The following is a 20,105-nucleotide window of genomic DNA, read 5'->3' as shown; positions in this document are numbered from 1 at the left end:
GAATTTGTATTTTCAAAAACATTAATCATAATCAAGTATTACTTTCAAACCATTCATAAATATTCGAAAATGGTTTCTAATAAATACGTAAATAATTAGCAATCTGCAGAACTTGTAAATATTTTAATGCAGCAATTGAAAAATAAACTAATCAAACTGTAAACACCATAAAACATTAGATTTTTTTTATCATACTGTTTTTATAATCTGTGTAGTGACATACAATGCAGAAACATGACGGAAAATCTCCTTTCATTTTCTTTCGAACGTAGCTGAGTTGAAATAATAATTAGGTACTAATTTATTTAACGTTATTCATAAACGGCTACTATCTTAATTAGTTGATGATCGTCGTGTGTCCCTATCTGTCGTTATGTCTTAGAGAGGGAGAAACGATGATCATCAGCTGATTAACTTAGCAGACGTTTATGAATAAGGGGGTTAGACTACAAAGTTATATCACGGAAGATAGCCAATTAAAGTTCACATAAACGGTATTAACTAAAATGATGCATATCTGGTGAAATACGCTAAAAGTACCGATTCCTTTGACCTTTTCGACGCCGTGTCAAACACAAAAGCTGTCTCTCAGACGTAGACGCCACGTCACCGAAGTGTCAAAACTGAAATTGAACTTTATGCATATGCACCTAGGTGTATGTTGCACTGTGGTCTATGACCGATTAATACGTCTTTGGCGTTGGACCTGCGGTGCGTATATATCGGTCATTGGCGTCCAAAAGGTTAACCTAGAAGATATTGGAACGAGATTAGGCTGATTAGATTACCGAACCCTTCATACAATTAGTGCTAAAATATCACATAAGTAAAATCCTTTTCACCACACCAGCTCGGAAAGGCTCACTTCAAAAACTGATAGGAAAGTTGCATTTTATTCACATGTGAGGCAAAGTAATCAAATGCAAATTTTGAGTTGTTTTCTTATGTTCGCTGGTAGAATTGACTTTTAAATAATCATTCTGGATGATAAATATTTAATAACATTCATTTGGATTTGATTTTGTTTGATTTTACATCTAATATTTGTTTCGGGTTGGTGTGGTGAAAAATTTTGTGTTTCACTCGGGGGCAAATTTTGTTTAACCCTCGTGCTTTGAAACCCTCGCAACGCTCAAAATTCCATTTTTCGAACCACTCGCTACGCTCGTGGTTCAATTTTGGAATCTTTCGCTTGCTTGGGTATCAAGATTAGCACGAGCGGTTAAACAACAACTTTGCCCCCTTTTAAAACAAATAACTATTTCGCATCATAAAATATTCACTATGGTGCCACAACATTCGTTCTTAATTTAACCAACAGTAAGGTTCCTTATTTTGGCCAAACAAATCAAATGGGGAACCTTTCGGACAAGAAGTTTATTCTAAACATCGTAACTTTAATCAATTCCTTCAATTTATAAATATTTTCATTTATATTTACTAAATTTCATAACCTTAAGAGAACATTAATTTCAAAGTTAACAATATTTAAAGCACTTAATTCAAGCGAATTACCATATCTAATTTAATATCATCCGGAAACAATTTATCAGTTTATTTTTAAAAATATGTTCACTATAGCTGGTCAGTAACAAAAGGCGCGAAATTCAAATTTTCTATGGGACGATATCCCTTCGCGCATACATTTTTCAAATTTGCCGCCTTTTTCTACTGTCAAATTCTGGTTATTAAGACCAAGTATATTCAGTGGTTGTCTTAAAAAAAAATATTGTTCAATTTTGTGTATTTGACGAGATTAGGAATCAATCCAAATCTACAATAATAATAAAAACATGTTATAGCCAACATGTCTTGGACACACAATTTATATATTTATTTAATTCATAATGTATATATGTACTAGCATATATTTTTATTGAAGTAATCAAACTATGATATAGATACTTAATAAAAAGTATAACTTAAGTAATACAGAGTTACCGTTGTAGTAGGCACAAGAACATTATTTACTAATAGTACGTGCATTCGGGGTTTTAATAACTTTTACAATCATTAGCTATAGCTGGTCAACCAAATCTTGTTAGTAAAAAAAAGGCGCGAAATTCAAATTTTCTATGGGACAATATCCCTTCGCGCCTACATTTTTCAAATTTGCCGCCTTTTTATACTGTCAAGATCTGGTTGACCAAGTATAATAATGCAACTATTTTTAATAGTTGGAATGTTGGTAGGTTAGCGTGGCGTGGAGTGACCATTTGTTAACGACAGATTTTCGAGCTTATTCGAGATTCCCGTCCAAGTAGCACCATCGACACTTATTATAATTATTATGTATGCAATTCTTTACACGTTTTAGCGTTGTCGCCTTCGTTATTTCCCGACCAAATTGCCTTATGTCGACTGATAAATATCATGAATGACATCCATCCATGGATCCATGGATGTCATTGGCATAGGTGCTTAGGATAAAATCGGTCGCATGACAAACGAGTTGTAAAGTGGTTTTGGCACTCATCGCATAAAATCTACTCTCTCAGTTCTCAAACTAGACGATGCGATTTTTTTCTTAGACTTTCTCTACAATACATACCTTTGGTAGGGGGTTGCTGCGTTTCCAGCAGAGATGTTCTCGCACATCTCTGGTTGAAACGCAGCCTAACGTAACCGACGGAGAGACATGTGATGTGATCTAGAAAGCCATAGAAAAAATGACCACGTTACATAAAAAATAGGTAGGGCAAAAAATAGGTAAGTATTTCAAAATGTATTTGAAATGTCGATTGGGCTTGGAAAGAATTACTATGCTTGAAAGAAATCACAGAAAAAAAACATTTGCCTTGACCATTGATGCTACAGCTTGGTAAAAAAGAGTAGAAATTAAAAAGTGGCAACACTGTAGTGTCGTCCCTTTCAAACCAATTTATATAAGAAAACGGGACTGAAACTGTAGTGTCAGTGGTGCCACTTTTTAATTTCTACTCCTTTTTGCCAAGCTGTACGCGTCGAAGAAATAGGAATACATAACATCTGATCTCATAATAGTTATAATTATATTAGTTTTAAATTTAAGGAGTAGATACATACTTTCTCCCACAATTTTAATTCGCATTCACATTTTTAGATTCTCAGGATTTATAATTTATAATAATATTTACTTTAGTATTATTTTATTTATAACGGGTTAACACTAATCGTCTTGCACGTTATTATTTAGTGGATTAGCAAAGTAATATTTTTGTATTAATAGCCAATTTGAAATGTTTTTTTTTTAGGCTCAACCGGATAACTTTTAGGCTAGATGAAAAACATTATGTGTAACATAGGGAGTATTCAAATTGTAATCACTCCACTTTTACAAACGATTACGTCGAGTTTTCATTTGACTCTCCTTAACAATTTTGGCCATTCGAGCCCCAATGCAGAGAAGGTCGTTTAGTGTTAAATATATCTGCGAGACCGAGCTTTGCTCGGTAAACATATAAAAACTCAAAAATTAGCGTTTTCCCAGAGATAACACATAGATCGATTTTTTGCCCCCGAAAACCCCCATATATGTACCAAATTTCATCGAAATTGTTAGAGCCGTTTCCGAGATCGCCGAAATATATATAGGTACATATAAATAAATATGCAAGATTTGCTCGTATTAGGTACTAGCTTTTGCCCGCAGCTTCGCACGCGCAGGAGAGTTTTTTAATTTCACCCCTTTAGGGGATGAATTTTGAAAAATCCTTTCTTAGTGGACCCCTAGAAGTTATAAGGAACCTACTTGCCAATTTTGGACTATCTAGTCTCAGCGGTTTGGGCTGTGCGTTGATTTAAGTCAGTCAGTCAGGTCTATCACGTTTATATATATAGATTAGATATATATAAGTATGATAGTGATATTAATATTCTTCATCCGTCTACGGGCAGGGTATGTTTTTAGTTTTATGCAGCTTATGTTTCTGTAGTTTGTTTCACCGTAACGTCAAAACTACTGAGTCGATTCGATATTGGTAAATAGTGTGTCAATCGATTGGTCTTTATGACGCACGTGACAGGCTACATTTGTAACCAACTTTAAAAAAAGGGGGCTTTTTTATGCTTTTGTTGTTGGGTAAATCAATTGGACTAAAATAGTGAAATTCTTTTGACGACTAATTAATACAATCAAACTATCGCTTTCCATTGAAATTTCGCAGCCTAGCCTCAAAGCTCACGTCTATTCGCGCTTAAAAAATCTTATAAAAAATAACGATTTTTTTAAAACGAAATATATATATAAAAATATTTTAGCTATTTTAGTAATAGTATTTTTAACTGAAACTAATTTTTGGTACAAATAGAACCCAAAAACTTGATGACTAAACGAAAACTTATGCATCAGGGCTCGTAAATCTTTTGATTCTTTTGAACAATGTATTATTATGTGACGATTTACACCCAGCTCCAAAACTGCATATGCACACTTTAAGAGGTCGCTGTACAGTTAGCAGCAGAAGTTGCTAAGCGGGCCAGGTGTTCAAAATGATCCAGACCCGACTTTGTTATTAAGAGAATAAGAGCGGGCCAAGGTAATTTTGAACACCTCGCCCGCTTAGCAACTTCTGCTGCTGACTGTACATTACAAATGTACACCATGTATTATGTATGTGACGAGGGTTCCGGGCTCGGTGGTTACCGATACATTTATTTCTTTACGCTTGATCCTCCCTTGTTGCGACGATTGTCGGCAGATGATTGTAACGGGATCTAGAACAAAAAATAGTTATTTTCGATACAAGTGCGAAAAAGAGGAAATTCGAAACGAGTGGCGATAAATTAAGACACGACCGAAGGGAGTGTTTTAAATCGACATGAGTTGCGAATTACCTATTCGCACGTGTATCGAACAACGTTTTACAGTACATATGGCACTTTAAAGTTTCGACATACGCACGAAAAGTGCTATTTTACGCACTAGTGCGGAAAAGTAGCCCCATATGTACTGTAATAATATTTTTTTTCTATTTTAGAATAGAATAGAATTTTATACCTGAAGCATTGAAAGCTCTTCCTTTCTCTCAACTATTATAATATTATTTGCTGCTTGCTGTAGACTCTGACCACGCTTCTTTTGCAGTGCACTGACATACGTGACCCATATGATTGGTAGACTTTTCTGCTTCCAGTTTTAGTAGTGATGTATTGCAAACAGGTGATTGCAGAATATTGTTAAGGATTTGCAGCTTGTGTTGGACGATTTACTTGTTAAGTAGGTTTTTATAGGTTTAGGTAACCGCCCACAACAAGAAATAGGAGTGATTATAAAACAGTCCTATGATGTACAGTTATGTTCAGAGTTTGAACGAAGTGGCAGCCAATACTTAAATATGAACGGAATAAGCTTTATAGGTCATTGAGGTATATAACAAGAGACGACATCTCGAACAAAATGTTTCCGCACCTCAGAGAAGTGCATGCATGCATGCGAAGCCGAAAATTGTTAATAAAGACGCTACGAGTATTTTTTGACTCAGTTAAACAACGTTGCATACAATACTTTTTCTACGACCAAACATTTACTTTGAAAACTAAATATAGTAAATCAACAGTTATTCCATTGCTTACCGGTGAAATGTTATTCCATCCCTTTTATTATATTTTCTTGTGCTATTGTTGCAACTTTTTAACACGCACGAAGGCATTTTTTAATTTTTTTTTTCTGTACATGTGTGGCATCTCGTCAGTGGTCGGTGACGTACTAAAAGCAAAGAAGTGCATGCACTTCTCTGAGGTGCGGAAACTTTTTGTTCGAGATGTCGTCTCTTGTATATACCTCAATGTTATAGGTATACAAATACATTTTCAGGAATATAACTTACAGTAGCTCTTTGGTCCTCCATTCGTCCAGCTTGTGCGCGCATGAGGAGAGCGAAAAAGTCGTCGTCGGGCACGGTCTTCGGGCGCTCCTCCGGCTTCGGCTTCGGCAGCTCTGAGCGCTGGTCCTCCAAGCGGGAGCCCTGAAACAAATGACATTACAGATTACTATCATTTCATATAACACTGTTACCACTAGTGGAGTGGCGTCCATAAAAATTGATTCCCAAATTGCCCATGTTGGTTTCATAGTCAACTTACGGTTTAGCCTGTTAGCGCTTTCGTCAGAGGCTCAGTGATTGTTAGAACTAGAAAGCTGAAATTTGCCATAAACAAGTATACCCCAATATCAGTTCATGTGACTGCTACACAATGAAAGGCATTGAATTACGAGTGTGGGTTGATGAAACGAATGAAATGAGTTTCACAAAAGGGTTACAAGATTGTTTTAATGCCTAATTATGTGGGTGACTGCAAACATTTACACGCGGACGGGTTTTCTCGCGTAGGTGTAGAGGTGCGTCAAGAATGAATGAATACGGTGTCTTCAGGCTTAGAATGTAGACTTATACCAGTTATACCGAATACGTTTCGTTACGTTTACAATGGGCATTACACGGTCGCTGCAGCAATTAGTGTAACTCGTAATGAACCGTAGTTTGTATCAGGTCTTTCGGCCCAGTACCGCAGTGTGTTAAAACTTACCTGGACGCGAGCCAGCATGTCCAGGAAATCGTCTTCAGGCTTCGTACTGGTGGTCTGCTGCGGCCGAAGGCCTGGTAGAGACGCGCCCTTGTTCTCTATGCTCAGTTTCTTCGGCACTGGACGCAGCTCGGCGCGCTGAGAGTCCATTCGCTCCGACTGCTTATCCGTTATCATATCCAGCATTGCGTCTGTAGGTCTGGAACAATAAACAAATCACATAAAACAATTGTATGAAATCTATAATATTCTCGCCTAGTCGTTCAATACGAGGAACTGAGCTAGTATTTCCACTGTCAACAACAATAGTGATATATAATAATTTACAAAAGGTAGAACAAAGCCAGTAACAATTTCTTATTTACAAAAAAAATAATTTAAAAAAAGAAACTGTTATAATGATTTTCTGTTCTTCAAATGGACTTTGAAGTTAATAATATCGATATACGAAAATATTTAACTACGTTATAAAATACGTACGTACTTTAATAACTCCTCCAATTCATGGCTGTCCATGTTTTGCGTGTCTATGGCGTGAAACAATGGTACAAGTATAACGAGCATACGATTTGTCGCTCAAGTGACATTGAAACTGCGCGCGAGAGCCACAAGTACATGACTGCGCGCGCGCCGGTTTCAGGCACTGTGTTGACTTTGCCCGTCTAGCGCTCTACTTTAAACGCAAGGTTATACCCTTATGTTATTATGTAAACACATTCTACTTATCTAAAATTATGGTATAATATTACTGTTGTAGCTGGTTCACTTATTTATTCACATGGCATTAAATGACGTTCACATTTTCTTTTACCAGACCAAGCGTAAGTACCTACTATGCTATATGTTAACAATTCCTATTGTAGGAAAACGTTGTTGAGAAACGATAACAATACCCGCCACGACAAATCTCAAGTGCCAATCAGATAACAACCATGAAAACTGAAGATCATGACCAACTGAGCCTTTGTATTAGATAAACTATTTATGTAGTTTTTTTGTGTACCCTGACAAGTTTTTATTTGGCCTTCGCCATGTTGCGGTTTTTCAATAGTGCTAATTTATTTTATTAGACCCTTTGACAATGACAACAGACGTTGTTACCGACTGTCGCCAATGTAAACTAGAGGAAAACATTTCGCAATTAAACATGATTTTTATCCCAAAACGCCAAAAGAGATTGTGAAAAATGCACGATTAATTATTTTTGAGTACAATATTTACATCAATGAAAGGACGAAGGATTGCGTAGCATTCGATTAATAAAGGTTATGAAAGTTAGTGAAATTGACAGGCGTTAACCCTTAAATGCATAGTGTTGCCAAATGTCTACAAAGCATTAGACAGCTCACAGATGAAGGCTTAAACCAATTCTATTTGTTCCTGTATATTATTTCAATAGAAAACTAATAAATTTTCCGAATTATTACATAAACCTACGCAGTATTTTAATTTATAAAAATTACATTTGTTTATAGACGAAATGTCGGAAGCTTGGAAAAACCTGGAAGTTGATGATTTTTAGTATGTGATTTTGGGCAGATTTTTCGGGGTTTGTAATTATTTTATATTTACAAACTTTATCATATGAACATCATAAATTTGCCTTTGCCTTTCTGATGGCAGTTAAGATTTTTCCTATACCCTTTACTAATAGTTATATATTTCCAAAAATATGATTTAGCCTATGCAACTTTTAACACTGATTTCGCAGTGAAAATCGATGATATATTTTTTTTACTATCTTTCCTAGAAACGGTAAACAATTATGTGATACATCTAACCTTCCGAAATAGAGAAAACGGTGCTCCGTTGTACGGCACCAATCCAATCCAAGTCAACACTTTGCGTACGACAATAAAGAAAGTCTTCCAGCCATCTTCCAGCAGTATTATTAATCCTGGTTAGATTCGTATCAATACCTATTAGAATGTACATACATAGTTACATAATAATATAGAATTCACTAATACTCATAGGTTCAAAAAACTATACTTAGACTTGTATGTATAGTTTTTTTTGTAGTCAACGGCCATCATTCAGAACATACCCGTTATTTGGATTGCCGCTGCTAGCAGACCGCTGCAGCTTGTTGCTGGAGCTCTTAGTCTTAGGCCTGTTTTCCTTGTTACCGTTGAGTGTCGCCCTCTGCTCGTCCATCCGCTCCGATTGACACCTGGTCAACAATTCAAAGAAAGATTCCACGGGGTTGTCTTCAGACTCTGTTCGAACCACTTCCGGCTTCTTGTCCTTTTCCTCTTCCTCGTTCTTTTTACCATCAGGAGTTATCTAAAAAGAGGCGAAATTAAATATCATTATTATAAACAAATTAGTTTCAAGAGTTTGAACACCTTTTATTAAGTCTGGCCCCACCTCAGATGCGGTTGGTCAACTCGATTACAATTTTCATTTGGACAAGAGAAGTTATAAATGTTATAATCTCTAATCCAAGCCTGGCATTCAGTTACACAAGTTACAAGGCTTTTCCTGACATATAAAACTGCGTTCCACTTACAGGTATGAGAGAGAGCTGCTCCATACTCTGTCGGCGGACGCGCAGAGCGTTGAAGGGCGTGCGAGGAGCGCAGCTGTCGTCCGGGATGACGGGCGGCGCGGGCTCCGCCTCGGTCGGCAGCCCCAACACTTTGCGGAGGTCACTTATGTTCATTTGAGCTGTCGCCATTCCCAGGACATCGCCTAGCTACAAGATCATTACATGGGTTAGGGTGACATTAAGGGTCGGTTGCACCAAACTGTCTGTCATCGTTAAATACTTCGCTAAATTTTATTGTATGGAAAGTTTCATAGTTTCATAGTAAACCGCCGCGGCGCGCCGGGTGACGGTGATCTGTCTGTCAAGTGCGGATGGTGCAACTGGCACTAAGACAAGGATATTGCTAGCCGTAACCGCAGAAATTGGGTGGTGAAAGAATACGGTAAACAATTGAATGAGTTTTACAATGGTTGTTTTGTTACGTCTATACTCTTAAATAGTGGAACAGGATAACATGCAAAAATAAATTTTATTGGTGAAGTGGTTCACTCGCAAGAGTTCAGTAATAAGTGAGCAGCGTTTTTAAACTCAATTTTTTTTGTAAATCAAGTGACGACCCGGCGATAGTGGTGATGACGTTTGAAGGGCTAAGATACGTATACAGTTAGATTTTTAATTTGACATAATATATATACCTCTTTAGAGATGTTATAATGCTCGTTGGCATAATAGAGAGCTTTCTCATGGTTCCCTAGAGCGGCGTGAGCGTTGCCGAGCGACCAGCAGGCGCGGCCCTCGCCCACGCGGTCCTGCAGCCTCCGGGCCGAGGCGAGGTGGCGCGCGTGGTACTCCTCGGCGATGCGGTACTCGCGCAGCAGCGTGTACGTGTTGCCCAGCGAGTAGCACGCTTGCGCCTCCACGGCTGCGTCGCCTAGCTCCTCGGCCAAAGCCAAAGTTCGTCTGTGAAATCGTACTTCTGTTACAACCCAGTATTTATACTTAATTGCACAAAATTACACAAGTACAAATGGCGGACTTAACGCCTTGAGGAATTCTCTACCAGGCTTCTCATTATTTGAGAAATGAATAAATTGTGACAAATAAATGGCTAACGCTATTTTTGACAATTCATTATCTAAATCAAATTTAAAGTCCCTCTGCGTGTTATTCACAATATCTTATATTCCAAGCTACTCAAGCTAGTAGGTATCACAAATTGCTACAGCAGCTACCTACATTTTTACACTATAAACACTGACTGCACCTATAAATCGATCGCATGTATTCATGTTATATCATCGCAAAGGCATGGTTGAAAGAATGTAGGTACCTATAGAGCAATAAACGGATAAATGGAAAGTAGTATCAAGGTCATTAGTTACTAAGCTTATTTTCTGTATTCTACTACCTAATTTCAGCAACCTTGATTTATATTTAGTACCTATTAGTTTAGTACTTAGGATAAAAAATATGTAAGCAACATCTGTTACAAGCATGCTGTGTTTGCCTGTAATTGGGTGAATACTCTAGCAATATTATTTTATAACTTGTTATTTATAAGTATTTTTTGTATTGCACCTGTTGGCGAACCTAATAAATAATTAAATAAAATAAACACTCGACGAAGTTAATAAAACATGTATTTTAAGTATAACATTTACACATTTAAATTAAAGGTAATATTAGTGTTTAATTTAACTAAAATCTTATAACTAAAATCTTATCTCTGAACCTTTCAGAGAACTTCCATTATATTTGAATGTTTCGAAGCGTTTCATTCACTGCAATGTACATATATCAATATAACAGGTATCATGTATTAATGCAAAGCTGAACTCGCAAGCATAATAGGTAATTGTTGGCAGAAAATAACCATCTGCCGGATCCATTGGCAGATCAGTTCTAATATAGATGTAACTGGGTTGTAAGGTTATAAGAGAAAGTGTACTAATAATTTCGCATCGCCATCTGACATTTGTATGCAATTAGCTCAATCGAAAATCTATTAATCGGTACGTTTGGACTAGTTAAGCATGGCTATTCAACAGGATAGGTTAATTTAATACAAAATAGAATTCTTTGCTACAATAAGTAATGTATGTCGAGCCGTTTGTTTGAGAAAGCAATGAAACAAAAGAAATGCTACTTTATTTGGTTTTTGAAATTAGATTGAAACGTACATCGTAATGTACATTGGGCGTCCCAAGGTGGATCCAAGTATTTAACCTTTTCATAAAAATGCATTTATGGCCGGCGCATCTAAAGAAAAAATAATGTCACGTCAGTTTTATGCAACCTATTGACAAAGTCATGCCTAAATTCGAAAATATTAACGAGCTTACTTGCAGTAAAGTGTTTATATTCTTAGAATTAATGTAATGATGTTCATAGGCATGTTTGATTTATAATAATAAAATTTATTTATAGCTGTGAACATACAACATACAACTGCTAATAATAAATTACGTCGCGTGTGCATTTTTCTGTAGCAGAATTTGTGGGCCCAGGACACATGCAGGACACGCAGCGCGGATGTTGTAAAGGTAAGGCTTCTTCCTTGTACCTTGGTAGATAAAAACCTAATCATTTTCGGACATGGTTATTCTCGGACTCATATGGATATGACAGATCGATATATTACGGATTACGGTTGTCAAGCTACGCAAACCCGTATCATTTGTTATATGTTTGTCAAACTGGAAGGGTATGTACGATAATAGATGACTATTCAATACAATTTTGCGACATTTTTAGGTTATTCATTGTATGGTAAGTAACTTTTAAGCTTTCAAACAAGATTTACGTGTTCTTGGAGTGCGAGTGATCATCATCATTATGATCCCCCTAAAGGAAATATAATTTAAAAAAATCCTATTTCAGCGTGCAAACAAATGTGATTCAAAAATGCTTGATGCATTTACATACTTGTAATGTTCAGCAGCATTTTCAAATTCCCCAAGGAATATATGTGAATTTCCAAGGTTGCTGTTAGCCCGTCGCTCCGCGGGTTGGTCGCCAAATTCTTGAGCGATCTGGAGTCGTTCGGTGTGGTAGCGGATCGCTCTCGCGAAATCTCCCAAGAGGTAGCAGGTGTTGCCGAGATTGCCGCAAGCGCGGCCCATCGCTTGCCTGTCACCTAGGCTTCGCATCAGCTCGAGATTCTCCCTGAAAATTATTAGAACAAAATAACACTTTTAGGCATTACATGGCCAATAACACCGATTTACGCATATCATTTTCAACATTCTAATTCTAATGGTGTTTGAGAAAACTGCCTTTGATATTTGGACATAGGGCCACTTAATTGACTTATGTATTAGGCATATATGGTAGGATCCTAATAGATGTGGTATGCGTATAGAAGTGGTATACGCGTGCGTCCGTGAGGAACAAAACATAGGCAATTCGACACTATGATTGGTCGAATCTATTTGTTGCCCACCATAATCCATATTAATTTATGGTGGGGATTAAAAAAAAAAGTGAGACTGACAAGGACAAACAATAATAGCGCTTTCCCAGCTACTCCTACTGAAAGATACATAAGACTACCCCGTTCGGTCATTTCCCCCCACCCCTCATGCCTGATCCAGTTAAAATACATAGTTCATGGTATTAGGTGATGAAATTATTCAGAATATATTAAACTGACTCATGATAAAACGACTTACTCATAATAAGAAACGGCTTGCATCAGACAGTCTCTCACTTCCTGTGGGAAATGTCCTGGATCGTTTTGTCCAGCTCGTCCCAGTTGCTTGCCTTGTGCGTGGTATACGTTGCCCAAGTTATACAAGGCGCGGCCTTCGCTTAGCCGATCTCCGAGAGAGCGGGATATCTCCAGGTGACGTTTGCAGCATTGGATGGCTTCAGAGAATTTCCCCATCACTTTTAGCGTGTTTCCTAGATTGCCTGATGCCTTGGCTTCGCCCAGTTTGTCATTCATCGTCCTGTAAATTGAAAAATCAATTAAAAGGAATTTCAAACGCAACTTAGTCTGAGATAGGCTTTAATTCCCAAACTACGAAAAAGCTTTGTTACCTATATAAAGAAATATACATGTAATTAAGTATCTAAGTAAATATTCTTGATTGTACCAATAATTATATACATTTTACATAGGTACATGTAAAACTACAAAGAAATTTGAAAGGAAAATAGAACCAGGTAAAACAACAGGCGGTCTTATTGCTAAAAAGCAATGTATCATATACACTTGAAAAACATTCACATGTATACTAACACAAACATTTTTGGAGCACCATATTCTTGATAATTCATCATTTAAGAAATGCAGTTATACCATACATACATATATATAATATAATACATATATGTCGTAGTCAGATTGTATAATCCGCCGTATTACATTACGGCTAGCCGTTTTACAAAACAGGGGCGTTTTGAAATGCGGCGGTTCGACGATTAGCCGGATTGTCATTACGATACGTTCTTCAATAAGGCGGCCTACGTTTAGCCGCATCGTATCTACTATTTAAATTGTAGAGTGACCATTCTTTCGGTCGCCTACGTAACCGGAGTTTGACAATGTTTGCAATTTAATTTATTTTTACCATGGTCCCACCGCACTTCATGTGTTTCTTTTCCAAAACATTTCCTTCACAACTTAAATAGACGCTCCTATTTCTGGGCGGTTTGCCCTTCGGGCATCTGAAGCTACCTAACGAACCTAACCTACTTACCTACCTACGCTTTTTTCCCCAAAGTGTAATGTTTTCACGGACGTCTCACTAAATCAATAGCTAGGTAGGTTAGGTTCGTTAGGTAGCTTCAGATGCCCGAAGGGCAAACCGCTCAGAAATAGGAGCCCCGCGAAGCGGGGCTCCGTCTAGTTAAGTTGCAAAGGAAATGTTTTTTGAAAAGAAACAGTCCGACGAACTGCAGATTTGATGGACACCCCAGCGTTTTTCATAGTTTGTTGTTGTTATGTCAGGCAGCGCCACGAGTGTTAAAAATGGGCACTAAAAACTGTCAAAGCGGCGGCTAATGACTCGCTGTATTACATTACGGCTAGCCGTCTTGAAGAACGTATGGCGCCGAATACATTCCGGCGGATTTTCATTCAGCCGCATTCAATCCGGCTAATCGTCGAACCGCCGCATTTCAAAACGCCCCTGTTTTGTAAAACGGCTAGCCGTAATGTAATACGGCGGATTATACAATCCGACTGCGACATATATATAATAACGTCATTAACACCTTGTGCTCATTTAATTATAGAGTGGCGTCCTGTGGGCTAGCCTTGGCGAATGGAACCAACGATCCTTTTTGTTGCCCATTAACGGTTATCGATTGGATGTTAAAGACATTTACCTAGCTAAAGTCAAGTCATGTTTATGGTACTGCATCGCTTTGTTGTAGTCTCCTAGGTAGAAGTAAGCGTTGCCGAGCTGGCTGTAGATGGCGCTGAGGGTGCGCAGGTCGTCGGTGCCAGCCTGGATGGCGGCCTGGAAGAAGGCCACGCCCGCGCGGCAGTCGCCGGCCTTGCACAGCCGCTCGCCTTCCAGAGCCAGCTCCAGGCACATTGAACCCCCATCGCAGCTCTGCAAACATGTCAACATTCCAAATCAAAACTCAAAGTTACCTAACAGAATAAGTTAGACCGTTTTGACAGACGTATCCAATCAATCCAATGACCAAACTTCGATTCGTTCAAAATTAGGGTTGGCAAAAGTAGCTACTGAAAGGGACCCCTAACTTGACCGTTGGTGCTCACTTTCGCGCAAGTAAAATAATAATTTAACCAACAGCCATTCAATTCACAATAAAAGGAGTGCGTAAAAATATTATTAAACTAAAAAAAATTACAAATTCTAATATGTGTAACCTTTTACTATGAAAATTATACCTACTAAAACTTATTCCGCTCATGAATACCAAGACATATTTTATGGTTAAATTATGATTTAATGCTAGTTAAGGCCAAGTTCTGTATTCTGTTTAAAAAAGCTGCGTAAAAAAAAACATTTTATTGAAAATATTTATTAACATTCTGTTCCAACACTTAGTCTTAAATGGAGAGACTTGTTTGTTTGGAAGAAGCAAATTTTGTACGCGTACTCAGTCATCATTATATGACTAAGTGAATTAAGGTCCACCTTTACAGTACAGTACAGTATTTTAGTACAGTACAGTAATACAGTACCTATAGCCTTTGTCTGAAAACAATATGTAAAAACTAATAAAGAAAATCAGTGAATTTATAAATGTAAACAAGACATAATAACCTAATGCATATACATAGTCAGACATTCTTGCAGACTAATATTGCCAACATTCAACAATCGTGCCTAGTGAGTTCACTCAACAAGTAAAGCGGTTAAAAAAATAAAACCAGGTCATATCCTCAACTTGTTTACAGCTGTTTTATTACCAGATAACCAAAGTTTATCAATACATTTATAAAATTTACCCAATTTTTCCATTACACCTGCATGTTATTATAAATATTTGACGGTTTAGAAAAAACATTCAAATTTTGCAAAATATGATCATTCCATACATTGTTTTCCCGATAAGTATTTGGCTATATTTTTTAGTTCAAGGTTAAATTATATACTGATGGACAAATTTAGAGGAAAACAAAATAAGTTTTAATTACTGGATTACAGCACCTAAACTTGGTTACTTTATTTTTAAATTAATGAAACGTTGTTTTGCGTTCCTCTTGATTTCTCCATGACTATATTTTATAAAGGACTAATGAAAATGTAATACCTAGTTGGATTGATATGCTTAAATTAACTAGGTAACTGTAAATGCCATAGATTCCAGTTGAAATAAATAGCTTGTACGTACAAAATAACAACCGTATCAACATCATAATCCGAACGTCTACCTGCATAGTGCAATGAGGGCTGAATCTCGACCATATAGGCGCTAATAGGTCACTGCTTCCGTATTAGGTCCCCCAAGCTATGACTCACAAAAGATTTCAGAAAATCAACGGAACATTATACCACATTTAATACGAAACTATATCCACTTTCAAGTTACTGCCGTAGAACATTAAGCTCTTCGAAATGATTAATAGTTACGTTAGCATCACAATAATACATAATGCTTATTTTACTTACTTGGGCATCTGTCGATAGGTTTTCGGCGCTAGCACTAACAGACATTCTTCTTTTGATAATACTTCAACAACAGAACAAAACAAAAACAAAGATAAATATCTTAATTTACTATCATATTTAGTATTTAATGTATATTTTACTACTAGGGCGTGTGCAATTTATGAACACTGAGCGAACGTTACAAACTTCTGGCGACACACATTAAAATTAAGAGTCCGGTTAATGCTCAACCCAGGAATGTACAGCCCAATAATTGGCGTCCACTTTTTTGGACGCGAATTATTGGGTTGTACATTATTGCCCTGTCCAAACAGTGGCTTCATATTATTGGCACGGACCAAGCTTGTACACCCTGATAACGCTCAACCCAATAATACACGACCCAATAATACGAATCCATTTAGTGAACGCCGAATATTGGTCGCATATTATTGGCCCGTACCGATAATGCTCGACCTGGGATTGCTCAACCCAGGAATGTACAGCCCAATAATTGGCGTCCACTTTTCGTTGCAAACCACAGACTATAAATATTTGACACATAGAGTGATATTCTAGGGATGGGACGACGATTTTTAAGTTTACGATTCAATAATGTTGTCATGCGCAAAAAATAAAGCAAATACTGTACTGGTATTATGATGTATTATAGCTGGTCAACCAAATCTTGTCAGTAAAAAAAGGCGCGAAATTCAAATTTTCTATGGGACGTTATCCCTTCGCGCCTACATTTTTCAAATTTGCCGCCTTTTTCTACTGTCAAGATCTGGTTGACCAAGTATATAAATTATAGTTTGTCAAAGGACTGTCTCATTTCAAACATAGACAGAGAGAATCATACTGTCTTTGTCTTACACTAGTACTAGCACCCAAAAGAAAAGGATGAGTATAGTTTATAGGATGAGTATTTTTTTGTGGTAACACACTATCGCACCGCCCGCGACCTTGGTGCGTGGCACCCATAAGTGAGAGCAAGAAAGAAAAAAAAAAAAAAAAATTTAAAAAAAAAATTTAATCTGTTTATTTCATAAAATAAGCATGCATATTTACAAAACTTAACTACTAATCTTAAATTAAAAAGATTTTTTGAGTTAAGGAGTCTAGGTAGTCATATAGAATTAATTATACACTACTATTACAGTTTTATTATATTGTTACAAGATAGGGATTCGATTGTTCTCTTATTTTAAGCATGTGTTTCTTTATAATGTATCTAGCTTGCCCACATGTTCGATCTTCTAATGAGCTTAATAATTCATTTGGAAATCTATTCAATATACGCGGTACAATGCATTTCCATACTCTTCGACCGTATTCATTGTTCGTTTTTACGATCTCGAATGTAGGGATGTTATCTAAGTTACGTAACCGTGGGGGTCGCGTTTTTTTGTGTAAGTACTTTATGTTATTGTAGTATTGGGTTACAATGGATAAGTCTATTTTTTCAAATACCGTTAGCACTCCGCAGTAATTGAATAGATTTTCATAATTACTTTTATGTTTATATTTAATTTTCGTAGGTACAATAGTCTTAAGTATACGTAATTGGAGGTTATAGATATCATTTAGGTAGGTTTTGTATGATCTTCCATAGCTTTCTAGGCCATAACTTATAACAGAATCCGCCATAGACATGTAAAGGAGTCTTAATGTGTTATAAGGGACTTTGTATTTTAGTATACATAGTTTTGATAGGATAGATCTAAGTTTGTTACATACCCGGTGGATATGAGGGCCCCAGTTAAAGTTATGGTCTATAATTAGCCCGAGGTAAGTATGTTCTTTTACAATATCAAGATGATTACATTTACAAGTTGTGCTAGGCATGTGTAGACATTTGTGCTCATGGGCCACGATCTTTGGTGTGAAGTTGATTTTTTTATACGGCGAGTGAATGTGCATCAGTTTAGTTTTAGCGTAGTTTAGTGACAGACCTAGGTCGTGAGCCCATTTGCACAGTGTATCGAAGTCATGCTGCATCATGCTCTGGGCAGTTTCCAGATTCTCATGGGCCGTGATTATACATGTATCGTCTGCAAACTGGTATACAGAACCATGCCGGAAAATTTTACACATATCATTTACATATAGCAAGTATTCCGTCGGAGCTAAAATCGAGCCTTGTGCCGTGCCGCATAAGGTCGGAATTAGGTCACTCTGTTCGCCCGCTATGCTTACGGCGCTGTATCTATTAACATGGTAATTTTTTATAAGTTCTAGCATGGGTCCCTGTATACCATTTTGTTCTAATTTTTTATAAAGTGTAATGTGGTCCAAAGTATCAAAAGCTTTGCTAAAATCAATCATTACAGCAAGTACGTGGTGTTTTTTTTCTAAATGTTCGTTAATTTCGTCTGTAAACAAAGACAAGAGTTGTGATGTGCTTTTATTTTTTTGAAAACCAAACTGTTTTGCGTGAATTATGCCATTACTTGATAAGAATGAGTTTATTGAGTTGCCAATATATTTTTCTATTATTTTATCTATACAGGATAAAATTGTTATCGGTCTATAGTTGTTTGTATCCGCATGGCTACCTTTTTTATATATGGGTCTTACCAGCCCTATCTTAAGTTTGTCAGGATAAATAGAATGCGATATACACAAGTTTATAAGGTGTGTTAAGACAGGGGTCATATGTTCGGATATGTATTTTATATCTTTTGCCCTTATTTTATCGTATCCTGGGCTTTTTTTGTCGTCTATTTGTGAAATGATTTTATGTACTGTTTTTTCGTTAATTTTTTTTAGACGAAATGTTAGGTTTGGTGTGTTAATATAGTTTGTCTCGTCAAGTAATGGCACATTACAATTATTTTTTACACTTTTGACATTATCATTAAACTCAATTGCAAACTTATTGGATAACTGTTTAGCTTTTAACCTAAATGACTTAATTAATACATCATCAATTGCTTTAACAATTTTCCCTGTCAACTTATTTATAATTTCCCACATTTTTTTAGGATTTCTATAGTTTTGGCAAATTTCCTTCTTTGTAAAATTATTTCGAGCCTGACAGATTTTCCTATTGGTTCTATTCCTATATTTTTTGTATATAAGCTCATTTTCTTTGTTACATGGGTCCTCTAGAAATATCTTTAAAAGGTCTTTCTTTTTGTTACACATATTTATTAAATTGTCGGTTATCCAGGTATTTTCCTGTGTTTTGTTTACAAATATTTTAGATTTGTAATTACATTTATTATAGACTGATTGATATTTTTTAATTATGAGATCGACTAATTCGTTCGGGTCGTCGCATCGCAGAGCCGGGCTCCAGTCAATTTGATTTAATTCTAGTTTGACTTGGTCGTTATTCAACTTGTTAATTACTTTAAAGGTACTTACGCGATATCTGTCTCTCGCTCTTATTTATGGGTGCGACGCACCAAGGTCGCGTTACGGTGCGGTGCGATAGTGTGTTATCACTTTTATGTACTTACAATTTGGTTTGACCAACTATATATTTCTTTGTCATTCATAAGCCCCCTCCACACTCATGCGCGAATCGAGGCGCGAAGCCGCGAACGCGAGTGCGGAGTCGATTTCGCAGAGTGTGGAGGGGGCCTAAGGTGGAAGTTCGTGGAAGGATATTATGGTCTTGTTACGGAGCTCCTGGATGTGGTGGTGCAATTTAGGAGGATGTCGTCGGCGTATTGCATGATTGTGGTTGCCATTTTGGTTGTTTTAAGCCCCCTCCAGACAATGTGCGTGAATCACGGCGGGATAACGCGAACGGGAGTGTGGAGGGGGCTTTAGAGGCGGTCCAGATTTTAAGGCCCCAGTACACAATGGGCCATCGCCGGCCACTCCAAGAGACGCAGCCATGCGGTAGAATGAGATAGCAATATCTCTTGCTCCCTCAAACGCATAAATGCGTCCCTTGGAGTGGCCGGCGATGGCCCATTGTGTACTGGGGCCATAGCAGGTATAGCTGGTGAACCAAATCTTGTCAGTAAAAAAAGGCGCGAAATTCAAATTTTCTATGGGACGATATTCCTTCGCGCCTA

The 20,105-nt window shown here is 37.2% G+C and overlaps 1 protein-coding gene and 1 long non-coding RNA gene across 2 annotated transcripts in view; one reads left to right on the top strand and one right to left on the bottom strand.

Annotated features, from left to right (window-relative positions):
• LOC134660854 (uncharacterized) overlaps positions 1 to 5,318 on the top strand; it is an 848,341-nt gene extending 843,023 nt beyond the window's left edge. Inside the window, exon 3 of the long non-coding RNA XR_010097909.1 lies at positions 5,303 to 5,318. This is a non-coding gene — a long non-coding RNA (uncharacterized LOC134660854). The remainder of the gene's footprint in view (positions 1 to 5,302) is intronic.
• Positions 4,588 to 16,279, bottom strand: LOC134660809 (G-protein-signaling modulator 2). The gene is made up of 10 exons (XM_063516612.1): positions 16,093 to 16,279; positions 14,330 to 14,559; positions 12,667 to 12,945; positions 11,921 to 12,160; positions 9,691 to 9,955; positions 9,017 to 9,202; positions 8,552 to 8,790; positions 6,508 to 6,703; positions 5,808 to 5,945; positions 4,588 to 4,695 (listed from the first exon to the last, which is right to left on the bottom strand). Exons 1-10 carry the CDS (start codon positions 16,135 to 16,137, stop codon positions 4,633 to 4,635), a joined length of 1,881 nt encoding a protein of 626 aa, XP_063372682.1. The 5' UTR covers positions 16,138 to 16,279; the 3' UTR covers positions 4,588 to 4,632.
• Positions 16,280 to 20,105: the final 3,826 nt, after the last annotated feature.

This window comes from Cydia amplana, chromosome Z (genome assembly GCF_948474715.1).
Source record: "Cydia amplana chromosome Z, ilCydAmpl1.1, whole genome shotgun sequence".
In the NCBI taxonomy this organism is placed as follows: Eukaryota; Metazoa; Arthropoda; class Insecta; order Lepidoptera; family Tortricidae; genus Cydia; species Cydia amplana.
This window is presented reverse-complemented; position numbering and strand designations above follow the sequence as displayed.

Coding starts and splice junctions, on each gene's coding strand:
- LOC134660809 (XM_063516612.1), bottom strand. CDS start 16,137: ATGTCTGTTAGTGCTAGCGCCGAAAACCTATCGACAGATGCCCAA. Junction 9,956..11,920: donor AATGCTGCTGAACATTACAA/GTATGTAAATGC, acceptor ACGATTTCACAG/ACGAACTTTGGCTTTGGCCG. Junction 6,704..8,551: donor AGCGGCAATCCAAATAACGG/GTATGTTCTGAA, acceptor TTATTGTTCCAG/ACCTACAGACGCAATGCTGG.